Source organism: Haplochromis burtoni, unplaced genomic scaffold (assembly GCF_018398535.1).
Source record: "Haplochromis burtoni strain Fernald_Lab_line unplaced genomic scaffold, NCSU_Asbu1 Contig_208, whole genome shotgun sequence".
Lineage (NCBI taxonomy): Eukaryota > Metazoa > Chordata > Actinopteri > Cichliformes > Cichlidae > Haplochromis > Haplochromis burtoni.
In genome coordinates this window covers 633441-649886 of record NW_024582569.1, presented here as the reverse complement: position 1 = coordinate 649886, position 16446 = coordinate 633441, and the positions used below count along the sequence as shown (strand labels likewise).

General features: G+C 39.5%; 1 protein-coding gene across 5 annotated transcripts in view; it reads left to right on the top strand.

The window, feature by feature from the left end:
* col16a1 (collagen, type XVI, alpha 1) overlaps positions 1-16446 on the top strand; it is a 77038-nt gene that overhangs the window by 24862 nt on the left and 35730 nt on the right. For all 5 annotated transcript variants that reach the window (XM_042226364.1, XM_005936207.3, XM_042226363.1 and 2 more), the window contains exons 5-9: positions 63-186; positions 910-1191; positions 3217-3297; positions 5189-5257; positions 10853-10885. In XM_042226364.1, the coding sequence (XP_042082298.1) occupies positions 63-186; positions 910-1191; positions 3217-3297; positions 5189-5257; positions 10853-10885 (589 nt within the window). The remainder of the gene's footprint in view (positions 1-62; positions 187-909; positions 1192-3216; positions 3298-5188; positions 5258-10852; positions 10886-16446) is intronic.

Here is a 16446-nt window from a genome sequence, read left to right as displayed (position 1 = left end):
TTGCAGCTCCTGTGAATAGAGGAGTGTCTTGGATCTGACCCCTCTGAACTTCTGTGCTCCAGCCAGGTGTTCCCCTATGGCCTGCCAGAGGAGTTCACTCTGGTCTTCACCCTGGCGTTAAAGAAGGCTGCCTTGAGAGACACCATCTACCTCTTTCAGATATCGGATGCGCAGGGATATCCACAGGTGCGGCTCCCTCATCATTTCCTCAGTTTTACACTTTCTCCCCCTCCCCCTCACTACTCTCTTTCCTTCTGTTCTCTCATTACTTGCTTCTCCCTTGATCTTTCACCTTTTTATCCCTCTCACTTTTTTGTCTTTTCATTCTCTCCGCCGCTCATCTCTCTCTTGCATAGTCATCCACTTTCCATTTCGATTTCTTTTCTCTTGTGACATCTTTTCAATTTTCTCCCCCCTCTTTCATTCCATACGGCTTTTGTCCCCTCGTATTTTTCATCCGATACCCTCTCTTTTGCTCCCTGTCTCTTTGTCAGTCTTCTTTCGATCATCTCCGACTCTCCTCTTTCATTCACCTTCATTGTTATTCACTTGTGTTCCATGATGAAGCACTGGAGTCCCTCGGAGTCCCGATAATCACTAAGAGTTGGAGGCCAGATTTAAATACTTGGCGTGTATGATGGATGGAGGCCAAGTCGCCTCATTAGCAGTGATTGATTGGCTGTACTGCTTGTGTGTGTAATTAATATGTCTTTCCCCTTTGCTAGTCAATTGTACAGGTTTGTTAGGTGGTAATCACGTGTACGTACTGTATTAAAGTTTGTTGAAACCACTGCCAGTCAAACACTTTGAGATATACTTCTTTTTGTTTTACCTATTTGCATTATTTTGAGTTTAACTGGTACAATGCCACCTCATTTATCCTGTTCTTTGCCTCCAACTAAAACCCAGCTCTCCGTAGACGTCAGCGGCCCAGATCGCACCCTGTCCTTTCGAGCCAAAGGAGCAAACCCTTCAGCGGACCTGGTGGGTTGTGTTTTCACTGGAGAGGGAGTGGAAGCCTTGATGGATCTGCACTGGCACAAGTTGGCCCTCAGTGTCCAACACGGAGCTGCTTCCCTCCATGTGGATTGCAGCTCAATTGAGACCAAACCCCTGGAGCGCAGAGGAGCCCTTCCCTCTGATGGACACACTCTGCTGGGTATTCGGGCGTCAGATGCTGGGGCTGTGCAAGTATGAGATTAATAAAAAATATAATAATTTTATTTTTATAGTGTCAACAATAAACAACAATTTAAAAAAAATACAGAAAATCATAAACACACAGGATATAAAAAAACTTACATGTATAGTTAACAGGAAAACCTCAGTAAAGACACTTCCTAGATAGTAGATACAGTTGGACCTAATCTGGCATTAGCAAATGGTGTGTGGGCCAGATGTGTCCCAAATGGTTGAAACATATCTAACATCTGGCCCCTATCAGATGGACTTTGGCAGAGTTAGACAATCTGAGTCAGCGTTATAAGTAAAGACTAAATGAGACCCATAAAATAGGGCCACATTTGGGCTAAACATTCAGTGCTCTTATGGTTTTACAGAGGGGAACCCTAAAAGCTGCTTTTGATTTACTTTGGATGCTCAGGAAGAAAGCTCCAATGCTGAGACACGAACAGCAAGGTCTCATTCACCCCGCGTAACAAAGTGAGTGGCTGGAAAAAACCAGGAGAATTCTGCCAGAGGACTCTATAGGGATTAAAATATCAGCAACGTAACCGAGAGTCTGATTGTGGAAAGCCTTAGCCATATTTTAAAATCAGTCCTCAAACTCAGTTCATAAATATGCAGAAAATGGAGCGACGTGATCTGTTTTTTTTCTTCTGTGGCGTGACTTAGGTGCTCCCAATTTCAACAGTGAGGCTTCTTTCACAAAGCTGGGTGCAAAACAAATGGAGAGCGGTGCAATCTGCCGCCAGCACATTGATTAAAATAAAGTGGTCGACAGAACTCGAAGCCAGATTAAAACACACCAGTTACCAGAGTTTGCAGTTGTCCTTTTGAGCCTCCTGAGCATGTTTCAGTGTTGTGAATTAAGCAAGATTGGAACATTTTTTTTCCACCCAAAAAATTAAGTCTTGTTGTTTATAGACGGTATCAATCACAAGTTAAATTTAGTTTTTTTTAACTCCTCTAAAACATTCAATACAACTGCAAGCAAAGCCCAAGGTTTGCCATGGGTAGACTTTTTTTAGCTAGTGCTTGGCCATTCCATGCTTTTAAAAATGGTCTACTGGGAAAATAGAGGGACATTAGGCAAAGAAATATCACACGCTTGACTTCACGGTCTTGACTGTTGAGGAGCTTTTGATTAAGATTAAGGTTTGCAACGTAAATGTCATCTCAAGTTACTATTTGAGCATATGGTGACCTTTAGTCTCTCTCTGTATGAGGAACAAACTGTTTCAGAGGTGTTATGAATGAGCCAGGTTGAGGTTAGTGCCACAGATGAGGGCATCCTAGAGCACAGTTGAGTAATATAACACAGTAGACCCCTGACATTTAGAATTTCACCACTTTATCGAAGCATTTATCCAGGAAAAAAGACATTCCCTACCATCCTCCCATAAATGCCTTTCAACTGAAATCATAGATATTTAAGCTTATATCGTTAGCTTCATAGCATAAGTGCCTAAGTCATTTTTTGGGTCAAATTGAGATTTTTGCCTAACTTTACTCCCCTACCACTGCTGCATCATCCTGTCCGTCACAAAAAAAACACAAAAAAATGACTTAGGCACTTATGCTATGAAGCTAACGATATGTATGTGTATATGCATCTGTTCTACACCCATAAGGTTTTCATTCCTTTAAGACAATCTCAATGAGTCCTGATTTGAAAACATAAGCGAATATATGTAGTGAATTGAGACTATTAGTGCTAAACAGATCCAGTAATCCGGACAATTAATTTAATGATCGGTTAACCGGCCTAGCTGGGAAAACAGCTAGGCCACTTTTGTCAGTTCAGGGGGGAACACACGCACACTCTCACACAACCGCAGACATTCACAGGAAGCATCTGATGAAGTGATTTTCCATTGCTTTACATTAATGAGAAATTAATTGACTCTCAGCCATGTTTACTGCCTCATTTACACTTGATGTTCTTAATAAAATAAACAAAGCAAAGTACCCTTAGACACCGCCATATCCAGCACTGTATTTACTATCCTCTCTCTGTCTGTCTGTTTTTTGCAGATGGATATTCAGCAGGCAATGCTGTATTGTGACCCCTCACTTGCAATGCACGAGGCCTGCTGTGAAATACCTGGGGCACGGGTGAGAGTGGAAACCCTTACTGTCTTTACCAGCAACTATAACTTTGTCTGGAGCAGAGGCTAATAGCAAAGAGTTTAAATGAAAACTTTAGCTTTTTGGGAAAATCGTTGCTTTCTTTCTGCGTCTACGTGCACTTTACAGCATACCCTACTTTAGCATAAAAAAAAGCTGCTTAGCGCACAAAAGAGCTAGCTTAACGCTGTTGGAACACAAAAGAAATCTACTTACTGACATCTCCAAACACTATCAAATTAGACCAGTGTTGGGGCACAAAAACTTTAAAGCAATCACCACAGAAATGGAGGCTGCAAGCCTGACTGTTCATCACTGCTTTTGTTACCTGTTGAAGATGAGGATCTGGCTGCTGGGCTGGTGTTAGCATGCACTCAGCTTCAACAGAATTCTGGCTTCTTGGCTAGCTTTGAGTTGTGTTAGCAGTAATGCTGTAACAGTAATGCTGTTATTTCTGTTTGAAGGTCTTTGGCTTGTTTAAACCCGAAGTTCATTAAAAATTCAAATAAAGTAAAAAAGAGTTGTTTTGTAAACCTGACTGAATGTAAATTTGGGGCAGACTCTTACTTTTGTTGAACCAAAGCTGAGCTGAACTGAGCCCCGGTGACTGTAACTCAGCACTTGTCGCAGCTCCATGACAGTAAAAGTAATCTGTTGGATGGCTTTTACTGTTAAACAGCTGCAAGAAAAGCTGAGTCTGCATTATCCAAATTAAATACCATAAAAAAAGTCTCTGCAATTTCTCTTGAGACTTTATGGGTTTTTTTGTTAATCAGCAATGCTTTGTCTTTATAATGCTCTATTCTGTTTTTCCCCCTCCACTTATTTTTGGTGGTCAGAAAGGAAGAAAATAACTTGGCTACAGATCATGGTATGCAGGAAGCCCATATTTTTATAGGACTCCATCAGCTGTTTGACTAAGATTATTGTCTTAATTCTGCTCCAGAAACTTTGTTTGAATCTATAATATGTTAATCGACAAGAATTTAATTTGGTTATTTGCACATAAAATGTGATTTGCCAATATTATTAGCTTAAGGCGTGACTAAAAGCCATTTTCGAACATTCACGTTCCTTGTCGCACCTTCCAGAAGCCATTTTCTATTCTGTTTCATTGTTTTTATAGTTCGTTGTCTTTCTCTTGCCTGTCTACCTCTTTTCTTCTGTGTTTTTGAGCGGTTATTGTTTGCAAACTTCAGACAAGCACCTTATCAAATAGAAAACAGATGCATTGGACTGAAAACCCCATAAAAGTGTGTTGAGCAAGCAGTTGTTCATGGGAAGAATTGTAAACAGCCAGTTCAGAGTTTATTTTTAAGCTGAAGGTATTTCATGAATTCACCCAACTTTTTGTAGCAATTCTCCAGGGTTGTCTGTGCTTGCGTGTCGTTTCGTGCATGCATATGTGCCTTTTTCATTACCAGATGAATTCATGGGAGGGATACAAACAGGGTGAGAAGCTCCTTCAGAAGTTTGAAAATGCAGAGGCCCCTGGAGGAGGGATTGGATCCTGTAAAATTGATTAGAGGGTTTGAAGACGAAAACCTCTTCTCCTTTGCTCATGGCGTGTGTGCTGCAGGGCCTCCTCCAAGCGGCGTTTAAATTTGAAATGAGAAGTGGAGGAGCACATACATATGTGTATACGCACACCCATGAAAGTTGCAGCGTCTTGAAACGCAACTACATAAGAGCAGATTTTGTTTCTACACACAAAGTCAGCCACTATTATGTTATTTGAATGTGAGCGCTTCTTATCAGAAGGGACTTATCCCAAACATCTCTTAAAGTTGGTAAAACATGATTTTAACCAAATTTTACATCCTACCCAAAGCAGAAATTTGACCTTAGTGATCTAAATCTTGTCTTTGCTCTCTTGCAGTGCCCTCCTGATGCTCCCAAGAGCCGCCGTGCTGCTGAAAACGACCTGTTGGACAACACATTTAACCAGGTAAGACTACCGATGCACAACACATGTACAAACACAAAGCGAGAAATTTCTAGTTGCTTAGAGATAATAATAATAATAATAATAATTACACAATAATCGCAGAACAGCAGCACACACTTGGCAATTATAAACCATGTGGACACCACTACTAAAGATCAATAGGACGTCAGTGGTATTTCAACTGATGTAAACATAGCAAGTTACTGATAATACTTCAAAATGTTGTACTGCTTGTACAAATGTATTTAATTTATTAAATCAACATTAGTTTAAAATAAGTTTTAGTGGATTCACTCCTACACTGTCTGTCAAGGAGAATTCTCAGACTGTCACTGCCTCCATTTGTAATCACCACATCTACAAAAGACATCACAAAACCATAAAGTGAATAAAACATATGAAAAAAGTATGAAAGGAGCATACTTTGTTCAGATTTTGATTTTTTTTTTTACTTAATGTATGTTAATGTGAGTCTGTCTTCCTCTTGCTCTCTCTCTTGAGATCTGGTGTACATAATCGTGACATCAAAGTTATATTGGCAAGAAAAAGTCAGTTAGTGACACTTTAGAAGAGTCTAATAATCACCACTGTCAAACTCACACATCTCCAGTATGTGTCACTACGGAGCCCCGCAGGGGACATTGGAGAAAAAAAAATAAAGCTGAAGTCTTGCGAGATCTCGCGAATGTTTTTTCCTCTCAGCTCGAAGCCGACCGGGAGGTCGAGGCACGATGTGCTGGGAGTGCGATGATAAACCGAGCAGAGTTACTTTTGCGTGAGTCCTTATCTGATGTATTTATAGAGGACATGCAGAAATGTTCTTTCCCATGGTTTTTTAAATACTATTTACCAGTCAACTATAAATCAATGACTTTTCAATAGTGGACAAATGGGATGCACCATTGGGAGAGGGGTGAAATGGAATAGTCCAAACAATAATAGCTTTATTTTTTTTAGATCAACTGTAACTTTATGACTTTTCAACCTTTTTGTTGCCACCTACTCTACACTTACTACTCTATACTATATTTTCTAACGTTAGTTCAAGATTTATTTAACTTTAACCCAACCATACCCATATGGAAAAGAAATAGTAAAAACTTATATGTGATTACTCATGAAAGTGGCCACTTTCTCATTACTTTCATATATTATTTTAGTAAGTATCCAAAACATACAAGTTTCATTATATAATTTTTCAAGGGATCTTATATCTGTTTTCACTCTTGTATGCTTTTCATACAAGTTTCACACAAGACAGATACAAACTTTATAAGATTTATATATATCTTTTCCATATGGGTAATGATGATTTAGATGAACAGCCAGCATTGATTTAATATCGTCTTACTGTCCAGAAAATATTGTAATCACCTCTCAGAAGAAGAAAAAGCCAAAAAAAAAAAAACCCAGAGTCAACAAGATGTTCCTGCTTGAAGTCCACTTGAACGTATCTCATGGAAAAGGAATATCCCTCCTCTTATTCTCCTACCTATGTAAGTTATTTGTCGAGCATCAGTTTAAGTGACCCACCAAAGAAAACATGTATGCAATTTGGCTACTGAAGAACTATGGCAGAGTAAATGGAGGAAAGCATCTTTTTTTACCCTCCAGGTGGACATTAGGATAATGAATCGATGTCATGCGGAAACTACGAGGAGACACACATGCACCAATTACCGTACACGGCAGATTCGCTTCTTATGCACAAGTATTTCTAATACCAATGACAAACACTTTACTCTAGGAACAAAATGAAGGGGGGGAAAAAAAACAAACCCTTGTCTCTTGGATCGTGAATTATCTCCCCCCCCGCCTCTCATCAGGCATAGAAATAACACAGACATACACTTGGCCACAACTTTGTTCTTCAGGCAGTTTGAGCTGTCTGAGATGCTCGTGCTGGCAAGCAAACGCCGGCCAGCAGGACTTGTACCAAATGGCTTTGTTGTTCTCCGTTGAAGCTCCACCATGGACAACATGTTTTCTGCTCTGCAGTAGTCTTTATCATTTTGTCATTTTCTGTGACTTCTGTTCAGTAAAGTCTGCTGGTAGCAATTGTTCAAAGTGTCTGTGAGCAGGGTCCAACGCATGACAAATAGAGCCTTATGCAACACATGGGAGACATTTTTTCCACAAATTGTCACAATACTTTTCAAAATTTATTTTTTGTTCTTGCTTTAATATCGCTTGGTATGTGGAAGTTCTTCCAGTAACATACAGGCAATTTATTTTTGTTTTCACAGCTGCCTGTTTTATTATTCATATTAATGGGACATGTATCTAATTATCTCTTCATTAGGGCCTGGTGTTTGTCCTGTGGGGTGCTAACTTAAAACTCTGGCAGATTCTAAGACAGTAATCAGTCCCATAGATGGTTTCCTCACCTTTCACTCTTTCTCGCCTTTTCTGCTATTATAAGTTCTCGTAGACTGACTGCTTTTAGGTAACAAGACATTTAGTCTTATTATGATTAATGTTTTTATCTCTACTGTACCCGTTCTCTCTCTCTCTTTTTGTTTTTTAAAATAGCATAGCGCTCAAAGACTGGTAATTCTAATTTCATCTGTGTATCACTTTTGTACACCCTAAATAAACTGTGAAATCCAAGATTCCAGTGTGTGAGCCAGATGTTATTGATGCATACCAGAGCAACCATTAACCTTGGATTAACAGAGAGACAGCAAGTTAACCTTGGCATATGTGAAGAGACTCAAAAAACAACTTCTCTAGACGTGGATTCCTTTCTTTTTCATCTACAAATAGCCTTCTACTACTTCTAAACATGAAAGTTGTTTTAGAGTGGCTGGAGTAAAAGTTGTACACCGTGGCTCTAGAGGGACCTGCGAAGTTATGTCACTTAGCACTTAGCACTTGGTTCAGCACTTGGTGACAAAAACCGTTGATGGACGAATTGCTTTCTGTGTAGCTTTTGGGCTATTTTTTGTTGTGTTTATGTGCTTTTTAAGGATAAAGACTGAACCTGAAGATTTCAGGTAACAGAGGCATAATATGAATATAAAGCTATTGAAAGAAACTCAGCTTAGGTCATCAAAGTGAGCATTTTTTATGATCATTATGTTTTTTAAGCAAAACTTTGTATTGTATTGTATTGTAAAATATTCTGTTCCTTCCCTACCTCACCTCTGATTCATGCATACACCTGCTTTAGCTCAGCTTGTTCCAACTCTTCATGCATGTGGAAAGAAATATTCAACACAAAACTCATCCAAGAACTGTTCAAATCTATATACTGGAATGCCTCTTTCATTATGTATTAAAAAATAATATAGCTCTTAAGATTAGTTAAATACAGTGTGAAATAAACAACAACAGTATTGCACATGTCATTGTTTATTTAACAAAAACTAAGCCAAAATGCAGACGCAGTGCATGAAAAACTAAGTACACCCCTGATTCTGTACCTTCTAGAACCACATTTAGCAGTATAGTATAGTATAGTATAGTATAGTATATTGAACTAATCAGCTTTTTGTATAACTTAACACAATGCTGTGGAATTTAGGCCCACTCTTCTTTACAATCTTGATTCCGTTCATCAACATTTGTAGGCATTTTTTATGTACAGCTCTCTTAACATCTCACCACAACATTTCAATCAGGTTGAAGTCTAGACTTTGACTGGACCATTGCAACACCTTGATTCTTTTCTTTTTCAACCATTCTGTTCTAATTTCAGCACAGCTTTAGCTGACTCACTGACTGTAAGGTGTCTAGAGCCAAAATCGTCACGCCTCCATCACCATGCTTGACAGTTGGTAAGAGGTGTTAGTACTGACGTTTGACTTTCACCAAACAAAAGTACTTTGCATTATGGCCAAACATGTCCACTTTGTTCTCATCTATCCAAAGGACAATAATCCAAAGGTCTTGTGGTTGTTTTAGATGCAACTTTGCAACCTAAGCCATGTTGATACGCTCCTGTAAGAGAGATGCTTTCTCCTTGCAACCCTTCCAAACAAGCCATACTTGTTAAGTCTTTTTCGAACTTTAACATTACGCATGCTAACTGAGGCCTGTGGACTGTAGCTCTTTGGATTTTGGAGCTTCGTTGAGCAATGCCTGACTTTGGGGTGAAGTTAGTGTGATGATCACTCCTTGGAATATGGGAATTTCTTTCACTTGGGAATGCTCTCTCACTTTAGAATCATGGATGTCAAATTGTTTGGAAGTTTGCTTATAACCCTTTAAAGACTGGCGCCCAGCAATTGTTGCTTCTATAACATTATTGTAGATTATTGTTTATTTTCATAAAATAATAATGACATGGTGTAATATGTCATTTGGTTTTGTATTTACCCATCTTTCAGATCTTGTAATCACCAGTTCATTTTTTTCTTTATTATATCCTGATTTTGTCCTTTATCATATCCTGAAATCTCAGTTGCATAACCTCCCTTTACCCTGGTGATATGCTAGACAGGCCGCCAGGCTGTCGGGGCTAAGAAAGAGCGACCATTCACACTCACATTCACACCTACGCCAAATGTAAAATCACCACTTAACCTTCAGTATAATGCATATCTTTGGACTGTGAAAGGAAGCCAGTGTGCCTGGAGTGAACCCACACAGGCATGCGGTCACAGCAGGTACTGCCTTTCTGAAGTATAACAAATCTCACCCTCAGTGTTTCTTATCTTTGACCACTGGAAACCTCTTTTTCTTGCTTTCAACCCAGCACCCCCAAAAGGTCGTCTAGTCCTCAATAGACTCAATAGTCCTTTGTGTTTCGTTTCCCCATCGTGTATCTCTTGGACTTTTTATGATGAGGTCTAACACCAGCCATAAAAACGACTTCTCCCCTCTTCCCCTTACTGACATACTTTCTTATTGTTCACTTCCCAACTTTCCATCTTGGAACAGGTTGTTTCCGCTCAGCGTTCTGTGCTTCCCCTATCCCTCTTGTTGTTGGCTGTTTTTACTTATTTATTTATTTTGTCTGATTTTTTTTTTTATACTGTGCACAGCAGGGTCCATCTCTTTACTTACCCCAGGGCTCCAGAGTTACAGCGTTTGCTTTCTCTCTCACTTTACTCATCTTCTTTCATCTCTTTTTCTTTTTCATGAAAACCAAAAATAAAGAATAAAGGATAATGACCCATGTGTGCAACCATGATGGCCCTTATTTCATCTTCCTTTGTTCTTCTTCTGATGCAACGAATTGTAATGGTAACATAAATTTACGGGGATGCGCCGGACAAGCAATAGGAAAACAGAAGCTTCTCTATGCCACTCCTAAAAAGAAAAAATGTCATGTGGTGTAGAGCCCTGTGATTTTTGAGGGCATTTGGTTACTTATAGGAACAAAGCACAGGAATTAAAAGGAACTAGAAACATACCATAATAATAATGTAGATTAAACAAATTTGAGAAGGAAATCAGACTCTGGTAAGAGTGTTATCACACCAGCACCAAAATGCTAATCTGTTTGAGTCAATATGGCCGAATATTAGCTAATCAAGTCATTAAGGTGAAAATCATGGTGGTCATGGTCATGCTCAAATATGAGTTGAAGAAAACAAAAGTGCCTGACGTTTTCTTTCTTTGCTTTCTTTTCTTCTTTTCTGCCAACAGGAGATTTTTGCATCCAAGGATCTTGCAGAAAAAGTAAGTCTCGCATACACACAAAGCACATGTGGTTTTACGGTTTTACGGTACTGAATTTCTAACCACATTGCGCACTTGTTGCATAAGATGGTCGCCTCAACGGAAGAGAGCTCTGGGTTCAAAAAGTGAAGCTGACATGTTCTGCGTTTGTATTCTGGCGTTCTTTAGGAATTCATTAAAAGAAAAAAAATCAGGTTAGGGAGGAATCGCTAAGAACTTATTTGCAGCCTAGGATGTACCCTTCCTTTGACCCCAGTGCATTCTGCAATCTGAACCGGAAATATCAACCATATGCATGGATGACAACTCTTTCGGCATTTATATGCTGTTGAAACAGAAACCCGAAAACAATATGCAGGCCATGTGTGTGTGTCTGTGTATACGTGTGTGCAGGCTGCGTATATGTGTGTTGTGTATGGGACTGTTTCCTCCTGTCTCCACACATTCTCACAGCTTGCTGACTGACTGAAGACTGATTTACACCTCATTATTCGCTGGGTCTCAGTTGGGAGTTGCTTCTGCCTATTAATTTTGTCATTCACCTACAATAGGCATGTTCTGTTCACAAATAGAATACAAAACTCCAGACGCTTCATTATGTTGCTCCGGTGTGTGCTTACTAATGCGGGCTGCCGCCTCCGCTGACTTCCTCAATGTAGGTTATTACCTGGGTTGGAACATGCAGCTTGCCCTGCCGCTGGGGGCACACACACACACACACACACACTTTCAAGGAAACAAAAGTGAGTTTTTCGTTTGTGCTACCAATGTAATTTGGTCAAATTATACAGGCAGCTGTTTTATTCAAAAGTAAAAAAAATGGTTGTGCGACCCATAGGAATCTATTGATAATACGAGGAGATATTATGCATCGCTGATGCCAACAAACGCACCAAACAGGCATATGAATTAGTATGATTATTGTCATAAATGATGTGAATAAAGGGTTGATTTGACTTGTGCGTCACAATCCCAAAGCTCAGTTAGAAACTCGTTTTCGTCGCAATCTTGATGTCATTCTTTTTCATCTATTCTTTTGTAGTTTGTTCGTCTTATACGAGTGCATTCTTGGGCATGTCAGTCAAAATGCTCAGCATCGCCAAGCTGCATGTTTTCATGAAAGATTCCTTTATGATAGGGGGTGTCAAACGTAAGGCTCAGGGGCCAGAATTGGCCTGGTGAAGACTCCAATCTGGCCCACTGGATGGTTTTGGAAACTGTGAAGGAGAACATAACTTTTAACATGTTTTACAGGTTTTCCTACAGACAAAGGCCTCTCCCATAGCCATTCATATTACACCACAGTAATTAAACTATAGATTTCTATACTTTTACACATTTATGTCTTATAATTTAAGCCCAATTAGTCATACTGAGAGATTTCTTTTATTTTCTACAGCAGCATTTCTTTATCGTGTAGAAAAACTCTGACATACTGTTGAAATTGCTCTTCTTTTTCTTATATTAGGATTTTTCATTGATTTAAGGTATACTTACATTTCTGTACATTGACAGAAAGGGGAGGTTTCACTGATCTGGTCCATATAAGATCAAAATGGGCTGTATGTGGCCCGCGATATGAAATTAGTTTGAAATCCCTGCACTTTGAATAAAACCTTCTTGTTCCTGTTTTAAGATTTGTCAGTGAAAGTTTTAATGCACTACAATAATTCAGTGAATTGCATTAGAGGAGATTATGATTTTTTTATTTACACTTGTAGATTTGCATTAGTGTCCGCTGGCTTGAGACCTGGCAGATGGAGAGAAGGATTGCCAAAAAGTATTACCAGAAGGCTCCCTGACAGAATGTTGGTGCCTGTGTTCTCAGATGTTTAAGCTCATAGATTATGATCTGTGCTGGTTAGCGTATCGAAACCTTTGACTAAGGTATTAATCGAAATATTTTGACGGAAAGGCTCATACAGTCAGTTTCTTCAAAACACAAGTGTAGGAGGAAATATTCATAGGCAAGAGAAGACAAAACGCCTGTGTAATGTACTTTTACTTGTAATACTTAACTCTACTGGAAATTCAACTTTCTGGCCTCACCCGAGGAAGTGCTGACCATATGTATCTGGCAGTTTCATAGTCTCTCAGATACCCAACAAAGGTCTAAGGGCCAAAACATTGTTCTTCCAGTAAAGTTTATATGCAAGTAACAGGACAGTGAGTGGGAGTTGTTTCTCTCCTTGCAATGATTATCCAGTTATCCAGAGCATTTTAGCTAGAAGACAAAGTTGGCCATAAGTTGGTGAAAATAGAGAAATCTTCAGCAGCTAAAAAATACTGAGCCAAGGGTTAGCAGAGCCCAACATCAAGAAAACAGAAACATGACTACAAAGTAATGCCAATGTTGCCCTGTGCAGTGTTTCCTAAACTCGACTTTGAAAAGTACTTGAAGATACACGAGACTCCTGCCATTTAAAAGTAATCCTTTATTTCATATCATTACGTGTTGCGAAAAGTAACTCATTAGAGTACAACCCCCAATACCTCAAAAGTTGGAATGGTGTGTGAAGTGTCAGTAAAAACTGAAAATAAGGATTTGAAAAATCTCATAAACACGTCATTTATTCACAATAAAACACAGAAAACACATCAAATGTTTAAGCTGAGAAAATGTGCCGTTTCAAGAAAAAAATAAGGCCATTCTGAATTTGAGGACAGCTACTACTCAAAGAAGTTGGGGCGGGTCTATGTATCTTTAACAGTCCTGGGTCTTCTTTGCATTTTTGACACATTTTTTCAGTTGGTCAGAGGTGTTTACTTTGAATCTTTTACTACAAAGGTGTGTAAGAGATGCAGCTTAGCATCTTAGCATTGTCTTGCTGAAATATGTATGACATTCAGGCTACATTCAGTCAGGCTACATTTCACTGTGTGTTATACTTGTATAACTATGCATGTGACAAATAATAAAGAACCTTGAACCTTGAACATTCCCTGAAAAAGATATTTCCTGGTTGGGGGAATATGTTGCTCTAAAACCTGTATATTCCTTTCAGCATCAATGATGCCTTTCCAGATGTGCAAGCTGCCAACTGCTTAGCCAATTGCACAGTGCACCCTTCATACCATCAGAGATGCAGGTTTTTGAACTTAGGGCTGGTAACAAGCTAGATCCTCTTTAGTCCTGAGGCCCAATGGATGGGCATAGATGTCCATGTTTTCCAAAACCAATTTAAAATAGGGGTTTTTCTCAGCTTAAAACAGATTCCCACTTTGCCTTAGTCCATTTCAAATGATCTGTGGCCCAGAAAAGATGGCAGTGTTTCTGGGTGATGTTTACATATGGCTTCTTCTTCATATGTTAGAGCCTGAACCTGCATTTGTGGATGGCACAGTGAACTGTGTTCACAGACAAAATTGGGCCTGTTTGTAATACAGAGCCACCTGAGTACCCAAAGATCCTGACCATCTAATTTTGTTTTTCGGCCCTGTGCACAGAGATTTCTACAAATTCTCTGAATCTTTTGATGATATTAAGTAAGTACGTAAGTAAGTAAAGTTTATTTATATAGCACCTTTCAGAGACATATGTCACAAAGTGCTTTACAAGGTAAAAACATAATAAGGTCATAAAATACATCATAAAAACCCTGGTCTAATTAAAAGCTTTTTGAAATAAAAATGTATTTAGCTGCTTTTTGAAGGTCTGAGTCCAAACCCCGTAGAAATAGGGGAAGTGCATTCCACAGTCTGGGTGCAACAGCTTGGAAAGATCGGTCCCCTCGGGTTTTAAAAGGAGTGTGGGGGACCACTAAAAGGTTTTGGTTTGATGACCTCAGGTTACGAGTGGAGGTATGTGCACGAATCAGATCAGCAATGTAGGGGGGAGGGGGGGGGCTATATTACATACAATTTTATGCGGAGGAGCATTATTCTGAAATCATTCCACAATTTGCTGAAGCAGCTTTCTGCTATTGGTGAACCTCTGTGCATTTTACATGTGAGAAACTCTGCCAATTTCAGTGTCTCAGTTTAAACATGTGATATATTTTCTGTTCTGTTGTGACAAAATGAGGCTTCATGAGCTTTCCAAATCACTGCATCCTATTTAGTATTTACATTTCATATTTCACACTGCTAACACATTTAGCTTCTACATGGTATAGAGCCTAGTGTACATTCTCATTCTCATTACATAGTGAGCTGATAACAGTAGCTTTCCACCACATAACAAGCAACGGGCATGCTAATTTTCATTTAAGTTGCATTTTTAGCTAAAAGCTAGCCATTGCAGTTTTTGAGCTGAACTTTCTCAACTAGCCACATCTACAGAGATGTCCTTAGTCTGCATGTGCATCTTCAAAATGTGAAGTAGCACCTAGCAAACACTTGATATCAAACCTGCACACAATAAAGTGTGAATACTTCCACAATGCAAAAGCTGTCCTCGCTGCCAACATGTTAGCTGACTGACTGACACAGGATTGGAACCATTCCACAAGCACACAGCTGCATGCCAAGTAGTTGGAGGGAGGCAGACACATTGCAGATGCGTCAGGGACTTTCTTTTTTTCCCCTCCCTCAACAAACAAAAGAAACATTTTAACAGTATTTGGTTTCTTATTTGCGAAACGAAGCTAAAAAAAAAATCCAGCAACTTCAATTGGGGAAATTGCCTTTGCCATTAAAAAAGAAAGTATAGAAATGCCAATGCGGAGCATAGTATACATGCCAAAGCTTTGATTTCAAAGTTTTGGATTTGACAGCAAATCCAGCAAAGTGATGCGAATTAAAGCGATATTCAGTAGTACATTTTGCTCTTACACTTTTCTTTCCAACTTTGAGAAATGTGGAGAACAAACAACAAAAAGCAGGCTGCTGACGGTTTAAGTAGATGTATAAGAGGTCTTGACTAAGCCCACAGTCACAGAAGAGAGCTTGGAAAGAGTGACTCGTCACTGCAGCTGGTCTAGCCAGCCATTGATAGATTTGTAGCTGCTAAGAGTGAGCGAGTGAGTGCGTGAGGGTGGAAAAACAAAAAAGGGAAGAAAAAAAAAGAGAGAAGTGGGAGAATTACACATTGTCTCTGTGCTGTTACAGCCCTCTTCACAGCACAGTCACAGCTTCAGCTTATATGCAAACCTTCTGTTAATATGAAGGCAAGGCTCCCAGAAACACAGGACTGGGGATTTGGCTTTAATTACTCGCTTCTGCTAAAAATGCTTCAGTTATTTATAATGGTAATCCTTATTTTCCTATGCATGTGCCTGTGAGTGTGCACGCGAGTGTTTGTGCGCAGGCGTGTGTGTACCCTCCTGTGATGAGCAGCTGGTCTGCTCACTCCTGTGCTGAGGGAATCAGACATTCCTATTGATCTCCATCTCCCATGGGAGGTGTGTGTGTGTTTGTGTGTGTGTGTGTGTGTGTGTACACGTGTGTGCCCACCTCTGCTTCCCTTTGACTACATACTGTAGAGCAGAATTCGATTTGTTTTTGTGCAACAGTGCCACTGCCAGGGGACAAATTGAACTGCAACGTTCATGTCTTATTCAGGCACACAGCAGGTCCTTCAGTGGATGTTAAACTCATATAATAATAAATCTCTGTTTCTC